The 14,761-nt window shown below is 41.5% G+C and overlaps 1 protein-coding gene across 1 annotated transcript in view; it reads left to right on the forward strand.

The window, feature by feature from the left end:
- Positions 1–14,761, forward strand: part of LOC311112951 (EH domain-binding protein 1-like) — a 63,216-nt gene that overhangs the window by 9,459 nt on the left and 38,996 nt on the right. Inside the window, exons 2-6 of the mRNA XM_084156088.1 lie at positions 2,718–2,775; positions 3,168–3,263; positions 3,379–3,432; positions 3,643–3,824; positions 8,918–9,066. Of these exons, the coding sequence (XP_084012214.1) occupies positions 2,718–2,775; positions 3,168–3,263; positions 3,379–3,432; positions 3,643–3,824; positions 8,918–9,066 (539 nt within the window). The remainder of the gene's footprint in view (positions 1–2,717; positions 2,776–3,167; positions 3,264–3,378; positions 3,433–3,642; positions 3,825–8,917; positions 9,067–14,761) is intronic.

Below are 14,761 nucleotides of genomic sequence, written 5' to 3' on the forward strand. Positions count from 1 at the left end.
CTTCAACCAAACCCTAATATTAGATAAAGGCAACCTGAGTGAACAAATTACACTAAATGCTGATACTCATTTCTTTTATTTAATAAAGTCAATTATGCAACACCCAATGCACCTGTGTGAAAAAGTAATTTCCCCCTTACACTCAATGACTGGTTGCAACCAAATGCTTCCTGTAGTTGTTGATCATTCTCTCACATCGCTGTGGAGGAATTTTGGCCCACTCTTCCATGCAGAACTGCTTTAACTCGGTGACATTTGTGGGTTTTCGAGCATGTACTGCTCGTTTCACATCCTGCCACAACTTCTCAATCGGGTTTAGGTCTAGACTTTTACTATGCCATTCCAAAACTTTTAACAGTGTTTGCCTTTCAGCCATTCTGATGTAGACTTGCTTGTGTGTTTTTGGATCATTGTCTTGGTGCATGACCCAGCTGCGCTTCCGCTTCAGCTCAGATGGATGGCCTGACATTTTCCTTTAGAATTCTCTGATACAGAGCTGAATTCATTGTTCCTTCAATGAGGGCAAGTCATCCAGGTCCTGAGACAGCAAAGCATCCCCAACCCATCACACTACATTTACATTACATTTACATTTTAGTCATTTAGCAGATGCTCTTATCCAGAACGACTTACAGTTAGTGCATACATAATTTTTTTTCATACCCTCTGTGGGAATCGAACCCACAACCCTGGCGTTGCAAACGCCATGCTCTATCAACTGAGCTACATCCCTGCCGGCCATTCCCTTCCCTACCCTGGACGACGCTGGGCCAATTGCGCGCCGCCCCATGGGTCTCCCAGTCGCGGCCGGCTACGACAGAGCCATGCTTGACCATTGATATGAGGTTATTACTGTGGAATGCAGTGTTTTGTTTTTGGAAGACATAACGGGACCCATGTTGTCCAAAAAGTTCCACTTTTGACTCGTCTGTCCATAGAACATTCTTCCAGGATTCTTGATAATCATCCAGGTGCTTCCAGGTGCTTTTTGACAAACTTGAGTCAACTTTTTGGACGACATAGGTCCCGTTATGTCTGGTGAAAACCAAACGCTGCATTCCACAGTAAGGACCTCACACAATGGTCAAGCGTGGTGGTAGTTTGATGGTCAGAAAGGGGGCAAATACTTTTTCATGGCACTGTATAGTTTACTCATGGGCAGCTAGAGTACCTGCACTACCAGTCAAAAGTTTGGACACACCTACTCATTCAAGGGTTTTTTAAATTTTTTAAATTGTAGAATAATAGCTTTGCCAACAGTGTGCAAAGCTGTCATCAAGGCAAAGGGTAGCTATTTGAAGAATCTCAAATATAAAAAATATTTTGATTTTGTTTAACACTTTTTTGGTTACTACATGATTCCATATGTGTTATTTCATAGTTTTGAAGTCTTCACTATTATTCTACAATGTAGAAAATAGTAAAAATAATGAAAAACCATTGAATGAGTAGGTGTGTCCAAACTTTTGACTGGTAGTGTATGTTCATTCTAGCATACTTCAAGACGTAACAGTGCATTCTGTTACATGTCAACTTGCAATTAGCCTGTTGCATGTTTACCTTTCGGAGTTGCCGAACTGACTGTATACAAACAGCAATATCTTGCTGACTCACTATTGGTTCTTGTTGTTGGGAGTTGACAAAGGTAAACAATATAACGCTATTTCTCGTCCCTGCAAACGATATCTTCTTGGATTACATAGTTACTGCTCTAGTCTAGACCAGATCTGTTGAGTGACAACCCTCTTTGTGTGACGTACATGTATGAGGTAGCTGGCTGGGGCTGGAGACAAACTGAAGTATTGTGCTCTGGTTGTTGCTAGGGCCACTCCCTCCATTGATAGGGCCCTGAGGACTGTAAACACAGAAGAATAAAGAAAATGCCCCAGCTGGGTCATGTTCAGTAGGAGTAAACATTTTGAAATGGGGATGTACAACCTGAACTTGTCCAATAAGAAATGTTGTAAAACGTTTTGCTACGATATGCCCTACAGAACATGCCCCAGCTGATGTCTCCCATACCAGATGAACCAAAGGATGCTGCCACTCAGGCCGTAGCAGGGAAGTTAGTTTGTTGATGTTGATCCGATTAGGGAGCTCATTCTCTTCCTCTGGGATGTCTGTTAGTCAGAGCACTGAACAGAGTCAGAAGATGTAGGTTTTTGTCCAGGCTGAAGCCTTTTCCCCCTTCTCTGTTTTTTTCACAGCTGACATATGTTTGTGTGTGTGTGTGTGCTTTTTTGTATTTGAGAGAAGGCCAACTCCTCATGTCTTGAGCTTTTATCTTAGTGCCTCTTAAATTCCAAACACTATGGTGGGGGGTATGTATTTTCGATGGCTTTGAAATATAGGTATGTTCCAGACAGCCTAGCCTATGGACTAAAAGCATTTATCAGTATTAGTATGTGCATTGATACTGTTCATAGTATGTGCTTACATTCAACATGACTGTGCCATGTTATAGCCTGAAGGAACAGGATACAATGAGAGCTCAGTCCTGTAAATTATCTTATGTACAGAATACCTCAGACTCCAGTTGCGGCCTATTTAGGTCCTATTATATGGGTTATGTAACCAAATACTGCATTATCAATGGAAACACTGATCTACACTGAAATCCCTACTTATGTAAGTGTATAGTGTTTATATATAGTATGTATATACAGTATTAAGGTATGCTTACAGTATACAGTGTTTTGTGCTTTCTCTACTCACAGGCAGCCAGACAAACTGAGAGTAGTATGGACCAGGAGAAACAGACGAAACTGCACCAAGGTAATATGGGGAACGCTACTTCATTCAACAAGTAGAGGAGTGGCATGTGTAGGCCTATTTGTCTAACACTTGTCATCATGATAAAGTGTGAGAAGGCACCTACGGTATGTAGCCTACCTGAGGGTGTGTAGCCTATAAGGTGAAAGGTCAGATTTGCTTGTGTTTGAGGAAGTGGAACCATCTATATACAGACGTGTATAGGTATGAGATTTGAGTTAAGCCATAAATACATCTGCCTTTATTCATCACAGTAATTGCTTTATTAATCACATCCCATTAACTTTTAGTCACATTCGACACTCTTTAAGCTGCACGTGGCTTATTCAATATAAAATGCATATGGTCAGCACATGCTCTGGTCCTTTCCCTGACCTGGCCTTTCCAATTCTCAGCTGCATGGATGGCAGCCGGGCATCAAGAACCCCTACAGGGGCACGGTAGTGTGGCAGGTGCCTGAAAACCTGGACATCAATGTCACACTTTTCAAGGTATGGCATCTCAACCCTAGGAAGATGTGTGTGAATGATTGGGAAATCATTTAGATGAATCTGCATTTGAATTGTCAAAACATGTTTCCTTATTCTCAAAATCTCTCTTCTTTAGGACCCAACTGCAGACGAATTTGAAGACAAGGACTGGACGTTCATCATTGAGAATGTGAGTGAATTAATATTTCCATCAATTCTGAATTCCATTTTTAGTCAAGGCGGATTCACAGAGCTGTCAAGGATGACATAGTACATGCTACCCAAAAATGTCCATAGTTAAAGCCTCTTAGATTCTGTGAAGTGAAATACATTGGATTCAAAACAGCATTACTTTGAAAACATACGATTTGCTAATGACCCCTGTCTTTTGTCCTTCTAGGAGACTAACAAGGGCCACAGGAAGGTGCTGGCATCGGTGGACATCAACATGAAGAAGTTTGCCAGCCCCACGCCTGCCCAGTATGACCTGACGCTGAAGCTCAAGCCTCTGTCGGTGAAGGTGGTAGAGGCCACGCTCAAACTGACCTTGACCTGCGTCTTCCTCAAAGAGGGCAAGGCCACGTGAGTCATAATTTATGTAATTAGTGAAGTTTATCATAGGTTTACCATATTATGTTGAGTAGATAATGCTATTTAAAGGTTTACCGTATTACAGTGGGGGAAAAAAGTATTTAATCAGCCACCAATTGTGCAAGTTCTCCCACTTAAAAAGATGAGAGAGGCCTGTAATTTTCATCGTAGGTACACGTCAACTATGACAGACAAATTGAGAATTTTTTTTCCAGAAAATCACATTGTAGGATTTTTTATAAATGTATTTGCAAATTATGGTGGAAAATAAGTATTTGGTCACCTACAAACAAGCAAGATTTCTGGCTCTCACAGACCTGTAACAACTTCTTTAAGAGGCTCCTCTGTCCTCCACTCGTTACCTGTATTAATGGCACCTGTTTGAACTTGTTATCAGTATAAAAGACACCTGTCCACAACCTCAAACAGTCACACTCCAAACTCCACTATGGCCAAGACCAAAGAGCTGTCAAAGGACACCAGAAACAACATTGTAGACCTGCACCAGGCTGGGAAGACTGAATCTGCAATAGGTAAGCAGCTTGGTTTGAAGAAATCAACTGTGGGAGCAATTATTAGGAAATGGAAGACATACAAGACCACTGATAATCTCCCTCACCCCGTGGGGTCAAAATGATCACAAGAACGGTGAGCAAAAATCCCAGAACCACACGGGGGGACCTAGTGAATGACCTGCAGAGAGCTGGGACCAAAGTAACAAAGCCTACCATCAGTAACACACTACGCCACCAGGGACTCAAATCCTGCAGTGCCAGACGTGTCCCCCTGCTTAAGCCAGTACATGTCCAGGCCCATCTGAAGTTTGCTAGAGTGCATTTGGATGATCCAGAAGAGGATTGGGAGAATGTCATATGGTCAGATGAAACCAAAATAGAACTTTTTGGTAAAAACTCAACTCGTCGTGTTTGGAGGACAAAGAATGCTGAGTTGCATCCAAAGAACACCATACCTACTGTGAAGCATGGGGGTGGAAACATCATGCTTTGGGGCTGTTTTTCTGCAAAGGGACCAGGACGACTGATCCGTGTAAAGGAAAGAATGAATGGGGCCATGTATCGTGAGATTTTGAGTGAAAACCTCCTTCCATCAGCAAGGGCATTGAAGATGAAACGTGGCTGGGTCTTTCAGCATGACAATGATCCCAAACACACCGCCCGGGCAACGAAGGAGTGGCTTCGTAAGAAGCATTTCAAGGTCCTGGAGTGGCCTAGCCAGTCTCCAGATCTCAACCCCATAGAAAATCTTTGGAGGGAGTTGAAAGTCCGTGTTGCCCAGCGACAGCCCCAAAACATCACTGCTCTAGAGGAGATCTGCATGGAGGAATGGGCCAAAATACCAGCAACAGTGTGTGAAAACCTTGTGAAGACTTACAGAAAACGTTTGACCTGTGTCATTGCCAACAAAGGGTATATAACAAAGTATTGAGAAACTTTTGTTATTGACCAAATACTTATTTTCCACCATAATTTGCAAATAAATTCATTAAAAATCCTACAATGTGATTTTCTGGATTTTTTTCTTCTAATTTTGTCTGTCATAGTTGACGTGTACCTATGATGAAAATTACAGGCCTCTCTCATCTTTTTAAGTGGGAGAACTTGCACAATTGGTGGCTGACTAAATACTTTTTTCCCCCACTGTATGTCAAGAAGAGAGAGGTTGAGGTACTAAACCAGGGGTGTCGAACTCATTTTGCCCCAGGGGGCGCATTTGGTCTTCAACGACGAGGTCCAGAGCGCCTCACTGATTATTTTTTTTTATTTCCTTTCCGTCAAAATTTGCTAACAATAGACCTCTATCCATCGTTTTTGGAATTTTCAATGCTCCCTTAATGTCTAGTGATTATTAGTGAGCTGGACAGTCAAGAAACTATGAATATAGGTCCATTATAATTTCTACACAGTTTCGATTTGGTTTTAGTCATTTTCTAATTTTGTAATGTTTTAATTTCACCTTTATTTAACCAGGTAAGCCAGTTGAGAACAAGTTCTCATTTACAACTGCGACCTGGCCAAGATAAAGCAAAGCAGTGCGATAAAAACAACAACACAGAGTTACATATGGGGTAAAACAAAACATAAAGTCAAAAATACAACAGAAAATATATATACAGTGTGTGCAAATGTAGCAAGTTATGGAGGTAAGGAAATACATTTTAAAGTATATTGAGTATTTTTTTGATCTCCAAAATATATACTGTAAATACAGTGGGGGAAAAAAGTATTTAGTCAGCCACCAATTGTGCAAGTTCTCCCACTTAAAAAGATGAGAGAGGCCTGTAATTTTCATCATAGGTACACGTCAACTATGACAGACAAATTGAGAAAAAAAATCCTGAAAATCACATTGTAGGATTTTTTATGAATTTATTTGCAAATTATGGTGGAAAATAAGTATTTGGTCACCTACAAACAAGCAAGATTTCTGGCTCTCACAGACCTGTAACTTCTTCTTTAAGAGGCTCCTCTGTCCTCCACTCGTTACCTGTATTAATGGCACCTGTTTGAACTTGTTATCAGTATAAAAGACACCTGTCCACAACCTCAAACAGTCACACTCCAAACTCCACTATGGCCAAGACCAAAGAGCTGTCTAAGGACACCAGAAACAAAATTGTAGACCTGCACCAGGCTGGGAAGACTGAATCTGCAATAGGTAAGCAGCTTGGTTTGAATAAATCAACTGTGGGAGCAATTATTAGGAAATGGAAGACATACAAGATCACTGATAATCTCCCTCGATCTGGGGCTCCACGCAAGATCTCACCCCGTGGGGTCAAAATGATCACAAGAACAGTGAGCAAAAATCCCAGAACCACACGGGGGGACCTAGTGAATGACCTGCAGAGAGCTGGGATCAAAGTAACAAAGCCTACCATCAGTTACACACTACGCCGCCAGGGACTCAAATCCTGCAGTGCCAGACGTGTCCCCCTGCTTAAGCCAGTACATGTCCAGGCCCGTCTGAAGTTTGCTAGAGTGCATTTGGATGATCCAGAAGAGGATTGGGAGAATGTCATATGGTCAGATGAAACCAAAATATAACTTTTTGGTAAAAACTCAACTCGTCGTGTTTGGAGGACAAAGAATGCTGAGTTGCATCCAAAGAACACCATACCTACTGTGAAGCATGGGGGTGGAAACATTATGCTTTGGGGCTGTTTTTCTGCAAAGGGACCAGGACGACTGATCCGTGTAAAGGAAAGAATGAAAGGGGCCATGTATCGTGAGATTTTGAGTGAAAACCTCCTTCCATCAGCAAGGGCATTGAATATGAAACGTGGGTGGGTCTTTCAGCATGACAATGATCCCAAACACACCGCCCGGGCAACGAAGGAGTGGCTTCGTAAGAAGCATTTCAAGGTCCTGGAGTGATCTAGCCAGTCTCCAGATCTCAACCCCATAGAAAATCTTTGGAGGGAGTTGAAAGTCCGTGTTGCCCAGCGACAGCCCCAAAACATCACTGCTCTAGAGGAGATCTGCATGGAGGAATGGGCCAAAATACCAGCAACAGTGTGTGAAAACCTTGTGAAGACTTACAGAAAACGTTTGACCTGTGTCATTGCCAACAAAGGGTATATAACAAAGTATTGAGAAACTTTTGTTATTGACCAAATACTTATTTTCCACCATAATTTGCAAATAAATTCATTAAAAATCCTACAATGTGATTTTCTGGATTTTTTTTCTTCTAATTTTGTCTGTCATAGTTGACGTGTACCTATGATGAAAATTACAGGCCTCTCTCATCTTTTTAAGTGGGAGAACTTGCACAATTGGTGGCTGACTAAATACTTTCTTGCCCCACTGTATATATATTCACTACCGTTCAAAAGTTTGGGGTCACTTAGAAATGTCCTTGTTTTTGAAAGAAAAGTAATTGTTTTGTCCATTAAAATAACATCAAATTAATCAGAAATACAGTGTAGACATTGTTAATGTTGTAAATGGCTATTGTAGCTGGAAACGGCTGATTTTTTATGGAATATCTACATAGGCGTACAGAGGCCCATTATCAGCAACCATCAGTCCTGTGTTCCAATGGCACGTTGTGTTTGCTAATCCAAGTTTATCATTTTAAAAGGCTAATTGATCATTAGAAAACCCTTTTGCAATTATGTTAGCACAGATGAAAACTGTTGTGCGGATTTAAAGAAGCAATAAAACTGGCCTTCTCGAGACTAGTTGAGTATCTGGAGCATCAGCAATTGTGGGTTCAATTGCAGGCTCAAAATGGCCAGAAACAAATAACTTTCTTCTGAAACTCGTCAGTCTATTCTTGTTCTGAGAAATGAAGGCTATTCCATGCGAGAAATTGCCAAGAAACTGAAGATCTCGTACAACGCTGTGTACTACTCCCTTCACAGAACAGCGCAAACTGGCTCTAACCAGAATAGAAAGAGGGGTGGGAGGCCCCGGTGCACTACTGAGCAAGAGGAGAAATAGTTTGAGAAACAGACACCTCACACGTCCTCAACTGGCAGTTTCATTAAATAGTACCCGCAAAACACCAGTCTCAACATCAACAGTGAAGAGGCGACTCCGGGATGCTGACCAAGGCAGCAAAGCTGTCATCAAGGCAAAGGGTGGCTATTTGAAGAATCTCAAATATAAAATATATTTTGATTTGTTTAACACTTGTTTGGTTACTACATGATTCCATATGTGTTATTTCATAGTTTTGATGTTTTCACTATTATTCTACAATGTAGAAAAAATAAAAAATAATAAAGAAAAACCCTTGAATGAGTAGGTGTGTCCAAACTCTTGACTTGTATTGTATATATATACTACCGGTCAAAAGTTGTAGAACACCTACTCATTCAAAGGTTTGAAAAAGCTTTGAGCCAAGTGTCTCTCAACTAAGCTTACAGTTAAATAACAAACAGTGCAATACAAGTAGGTATGTAGTGGGTAGGTACAGTATATAACCTTTTGAGTTGGCCATTACTGACCTGTATAGTGAGTTGATGATGTTCAATGATTAGTCATAAACGGTCATTTAGACAATATTACTGTTTTGGGATGAGTCATAAGGCTTGTTGTTTTCATTCTCCTCTATAGAGATGAGGACATGCAGAGTCTGGCCAGTCTGATGAGTCTGAAACAGAGTGACATCGGCAACCTGGATGACTTCAACGATAGTGACGAGGAAGAGGGCGGAAGAAGAGCCAGCATCGGAGCCAGCATGGGAGCCGCAACTCCCGTCACAGGTAGTGGTGTCAGCAGACATTACATAAGTCATCAGTGTTTTCCTGTTCCGAGATCTAGTCAAGGCTTAGAGAAAATGTGTCAGAGACACTCAAAATGCTCTGGTCTGGAATACTACCACGCTGATAAATACAGTAGCTATATACTAATCTGGCATACACAATGGAAAAACATAAGTCTACTTTTCTACTTCATCTGACAGTGATGCATATAGTAACAGGTAAACAAAACTGTCATAGGAGAGGTTTACTTTGCACATATGATTGCTAGCCATATGAGGTGTGACAAGTCTATTTTAAGGGTTTATGTTTGAAAACATTGCTCAATACACCGGCATAGCATATTGCTCCCCTCTCCAGCCTCACACCTGTCTCAACTACGGTGGCCCAGCAGGATTTCACATTTTCTCTTTCAAATGTATGAATGCCAAGAAACTCTCTTTCCACACCAAGCTTCCCTTTCCATAATATATCAATTTCCTTTACTTCCTTTTCCTTTAATTTAATATGTTCCTCTCCCCCTTCCTTCCTTCCTTCCTTCCTTCCTTCCTTCCTTCCTTCCTTCCTTCCTTCCTTCCTTCCTTCCTTCCTTCCTTCCTTCCTTCCTTCCTTCCTTCCTTCCTTCCTTCCTTCCTTCCTTCCTTCCTTCCTTCCTTCCTTCTACTTTGAAAGCTCCCACGAGAAGAATACGTGATCAGGCATGGAGACCTGTGATTGACCCAGAGGCCACAGGTAACTTCCTGTTTCCTCCCATGCTCCCGCCTCTGAATCCTGATTGGACTTTTTCCTCTATCCCCTCTCCTCCTATATAACATCCCATTCCTCATTTGAAATTATGATATTCATGTGTTATAAGCGTTTATCTAAATATTGATCATCAACCTATACACATAATTTGTATGGTTTGATTAATCATATTTATTAAACCAAATGGATATTAGCCAATGAGGTTTCAAATGAAGTTGTATACCTCATTACATTCTCATATTAAATCCGATACTCTCTGCAAGGCTAAATTAAGCAAACAAATTACCAGTCGTTTCAATCACTGTTTGAAGTGATGGAATCTGATACATGTTAAATGTATGATTACACAATATGGAGTCCTAAGGTATCCCCAACACCCATGGGAGCTGAGCTTTTTCTTTTCAATTCCTCTCTTAATTAATTAAACTGTGGGACTGAATGCTGGGGCCTGACCAAGAATTCAGGTCCCTGACTCGTAGAAATGGGACTAGGGTTTAGTAATTGATAATGAAGTGTTACAGTGAGAAAAAACTGTAATTTGAGCAACTGTACAGTTTGACTGTATGGGATGAGTATCCGAGTACTATCACTCTCCATTGCTTATATTCTTTCAATCTTCCCCCTTCCCTTTTCTCACTTCCTCTTCCCTTCTGTTCTCACTACTGTTTCCCCTCCTCTCTCTTCTCTGGAACTCTCTTCCTCAACTGCATTTCACTTATCTTTTCATCTCTTTGATACATTTTGTCTGTCTCTACACCACTTTCTTTCACTACTTTCCCTGCCATTCTCTTCTGTTCTCTCCTGCATCTGTCCTCCTCTTTATCCTTTGCTCCTACTCTCCTATCTTCCTCCTCTTTCTGCCCATCGCCTCGCCTCCCCTCCCACCCCGTCCTCATCTCTGTCACCCAGCTGCCAGTAAGATGGATTGGAGTAGCTCATCTGGCACTGTGTCTACCATCTCACTTCTGTCACGTCCCCCTCTGCCTGTACCCCTCGACCCCTCCGCCCCGCCTCCTGCCCCTGCCGCCCGCTCCCGACTCACCACCGGCCCTGCGGGCACCGCTCACCCGGCACGACCCTCCCCCTATGCCTACCAAGTGCCAGCCTTTCTCCGCGCCCACCCACCTGCACTACCCAAAATCTTCCAGCCCGCTGCTGGCTCAGGTACTGGCAGACTCATGGGGATATTTAAAGCTGAAATCCGCACAAGGTGAAACAGCGCCTGCAATGATGTCAGAGGGAAAAAAACTGTCTGTTGTTTTGAAGTTACTTCTTTGTTGTTGTAATATCACAAACGGACGTGGCAGTTTCACCAAGTACGGATTCCAGCTTTAATCATAGACTACACCTATTTTAATAAGTAAAAGGTGAAATAGCAGCTTTTATTCAAGGTAAGGATACCTCCGAGGGATACCCACATGTTTGATTCTGTGCATAACGTGTGACAGTTCATCAGTTAGTCTATTTGTTTGGTATTTGAGAAGTTATTGACGTCAATTGCTTTAAAGAGAAGAGAGAGGCTAATTCCGAGAAATTGAGAGAGGCTTTTGTTGTTTGGGTATTCTGACTCATGTGAACACAGTAAAGGGGTCATTACCATGTTATGCAATGTACAGTCAGGTCCAAAATTATTGGCACCCTTGATAAAGATGGGCAAAAAAGACTATAAAATAAATAATACAAATACTGAGCTATATTGTATTCTCAATTTTTTGGAAATGATATTATTTTATACTAATACAATTGCTCAGAGAAAGAGATTTTGTTGAACAAGTAATCTTATTTTTCTAAAAAAGATAGGGGTCAAAATTATTTGCACCCCTGTTTTCAATACCTTTCAATACCTCACCTTGCGAGGATAACGGCACTGAGTCTTTTTCTAAAATGTTTTATGAGATGGGAGAACACATTGGGAGGGATCTTAGACCATTCCTCCATACAAAATCTTTCCAGAACCTTGATATCCTTCATCTGTGTTTATGGACTGCCCTCTTCAATTCAAACCACAGGTTTTCAATGGTTTTCAAGTCCGGAGACCTAGATGGGCCATTGCAAAATGCCATTTCTTTGTTTATTTTGATGTGTGCTTGGGGTTATTGTCTTGCTGGAACTTCCACTTGCAGCCAAGTTTCAGCTTCCTTGTAGAGGCAACTAAGTTTTTGGCTAAAATGGCCTGGTACTGGGTAAAGTTCATGATGCCGTTGACCTTAACAAGGGCCTCAGGACCAGTGGAAGCAAAATAGCCCCATAACATCGAAGAGCCACCACCGTATGGGTTTCTTTTCTGCATATGCAGAACTCCGCAAACTCTAGACGTTTACATTTGTTGGATGACTTGAAAATAGAGCTCTTTGAATTGAAGATGGCAGTCCATAAGCACAGACAAAGGGTATCAAGGATCTGGAAAGATTCTGCATGGAGGAATGGTCTAAGATCCCTCCCAATGTATTCTTCAATCTCATAATTTTTTGGGGGGGATGATAACGTCACGGAAATGTTGCCTTGCATTGATGTGGCCGGAAGGCGTGCGTTGTTATGATTCTGAACGGTCAGATAGCTAGCAACAATGATAAGAAGCTGCCATATGGGGAATCGTAGGTGACTCGTTTCAGGTCGTTGTATCTTGTTAGTGATACCCATACACAAAAATGTATGCACGCATGACTGTAAGTCGCTTTGGATAAAAGCGTCTGCTAAATGGCATATTATTATTATTATACCTTGTTTTGAGGTGTTTTGACTGATGTCATGTCTAAACTAATATGGCAAAAAAATTAGCTAGCTAGCTAACCAACAACTGTAACAATGTATTTGATAGACAACAAGTGCTCGTTGTGCAGATGTATTTGTTTTCAATAAACATTTGAAGATGAAATATAGTTTGTATATTGTCAAGAGTCTAAACCAACCCCATCTGTTTTGCCCCAGAGTTGCGCACGCGTCGCTTTTGACCAACAATTCTATAGAAATGTATTGAAAACAGGGCTGCCAATAATATTGATCCTTATCTTTTTTATAAAAAAAATAGTAAATTACTTGTTAAACTAAATCTCTTTCTCTGAGCAATTGTATTAGTATAAAATAACATAATTGTCCCATTGTTTTGAGCATATATGTAGCTCAGTATTTGTATTATTTATTATTTACAATCTTCTTTGCTCATCTTTATCAAGGGTGCCAATAATGTTGGACCTGACTGTATCTTTCTATGGTCTGAGGCACCCCCTGCTGTTTAAATCAGTATAGCTATAGCAAGATTGAGAAAAACATGTCGACACATTCCTGGAGGAATGAATTGAATGTCCTGAATTACCTTGAGTCTCTAGAGACACACAGGGGTCTAGAATCATTATTTTCTCCACTGACTGAAATGTCAGGCGTTGAATGTTTATTGCCGAGATTGCCAGAGGCAATTGCTTCATTTCCATAGCAACTGCCTTAGCTCACAGTGAATTTATTCATCAAAGCGGTGACATACTGTATTTATGGTTTCTGACATTGGTCCATAACTGTTGCTAGGGAAGTGAGGTCACAGTTAATGGGGCTGTTTAGTTGTGGAGTAGTTTAGATTATTCAGGCAAGTTTCAAGAGAAAGCATGTCCTTTTTTAAATTTATTTTTTACATTAAGCCATGCTGAATGACAAAATGTTTCTACTGCTCTCTGTACTGGTCAGGCTTGATTCTAATTTCTCAACCCTTCTTTACTATCCATTCTCTTTCTCACTCTGCCCCCTTCCTTTTCCTTCACTCCTCTCTTTCTTCCTCCTCTACTCTCTCCTCTACCATTTTCTCTCAGTACCCATATCTGTAGCCCGGAGGCCCTGTGGCTTCCAGAGTGATCCGGCCCTTGACCCTGCCAGTCTTGCTGAGGGCCATGTGGCCCCTGGTCTCCCCACCTTCTCTCCATCAAGACCCCTCTCAGCATCCTTCACTGGGCCTTCCACCTCTCCTCTTTCCTCTTCACCCTCTGCCCAATCCATCCTTCCACCTCCCTCTTTCTCTGATATTCCACAGACAGGTACTGCATGTACAGAAATTGATGGGATAGTTTCAAGGCATTTGTCCTTAATTTCAATTTACTGCATGGATGCGATTTGTCTTTGATTCTGTAAGTTATCTCTTTTGTCTGTAGTAGCTGTTCATCACCATCCTCTTTCCTTTCCTTTCCTTTCCTTTCCTTTCCTTTCCTTTCCTTTCCTTTCCTTTCCTTTCCTTTCCTTTCCTTTCCTTTCCTTTCCTTTCCTTTCCTTTCCTTTCCTTTCCTTTCCTTTCCTTTCCTTTCCTTTCCTTTCCTTTCCTCTTCTCTACCCCCCACATTCTTCTTTTCATCCTCCTCTTTTCTCTCAGCCACCTACGCTGCGGCTCGCACCAGTGCTTGGAGACCCCAGAGCGTCCCTTCCTCCTCTTTCTCCTCCTCCTTCTCCTCCACCACTTTCGGCACCTCCCCTCCTGCGTCCCAGCCCCTCCCTGTCCCCCGTCGGCCCAAAGCATACATCACCTCCCTGGCAGAGCCGGGCTCCGCCCTCACTAGGCCTACCAGCCTGCCCTCGGCCCCCGAGACAGGTACGACACAGGCACAAGGCAAAGCATATGGAGCAATTTCAGTGCCAACAGAAATTTTATTTGAATTCCAACATTTTGAATTTGTATTAGGATATTGAATTTCAATTTAAGATTTTTGAATTTGTAATGCACAAATTGAATCATTGAATTAATAAATGGAACTTTGAAACTGAATTGAATTAATATTTCATTCAGTTTTAATATGGAAGATATTGCCTTCGTTGTCTGTGTATAAAGTTTAAAAACTATAATTTCAAGTTTATCAAAGTTTCATATATTCAACTTCTCCAGATGCATTCAGATTCAGTTTTCAAATTCAGTTCAGATTCAAAACCAGAGACAACATCCTTGTACTTTGACAGCCAGGAACGGTGTAGGAGCACACAT

The sequence above is a fragment of the Coregonus lavaretus genome, assembly GCF_964263955.1.
Source record: "Coregonus lavaretus genome assembly, chromosome: 39".
NCBI lineage: Eukaryota > Metazoa > Chordata > Actinopteri > Salmoniformes > Salmonidae > Coregonus > Coregonus lavaretus.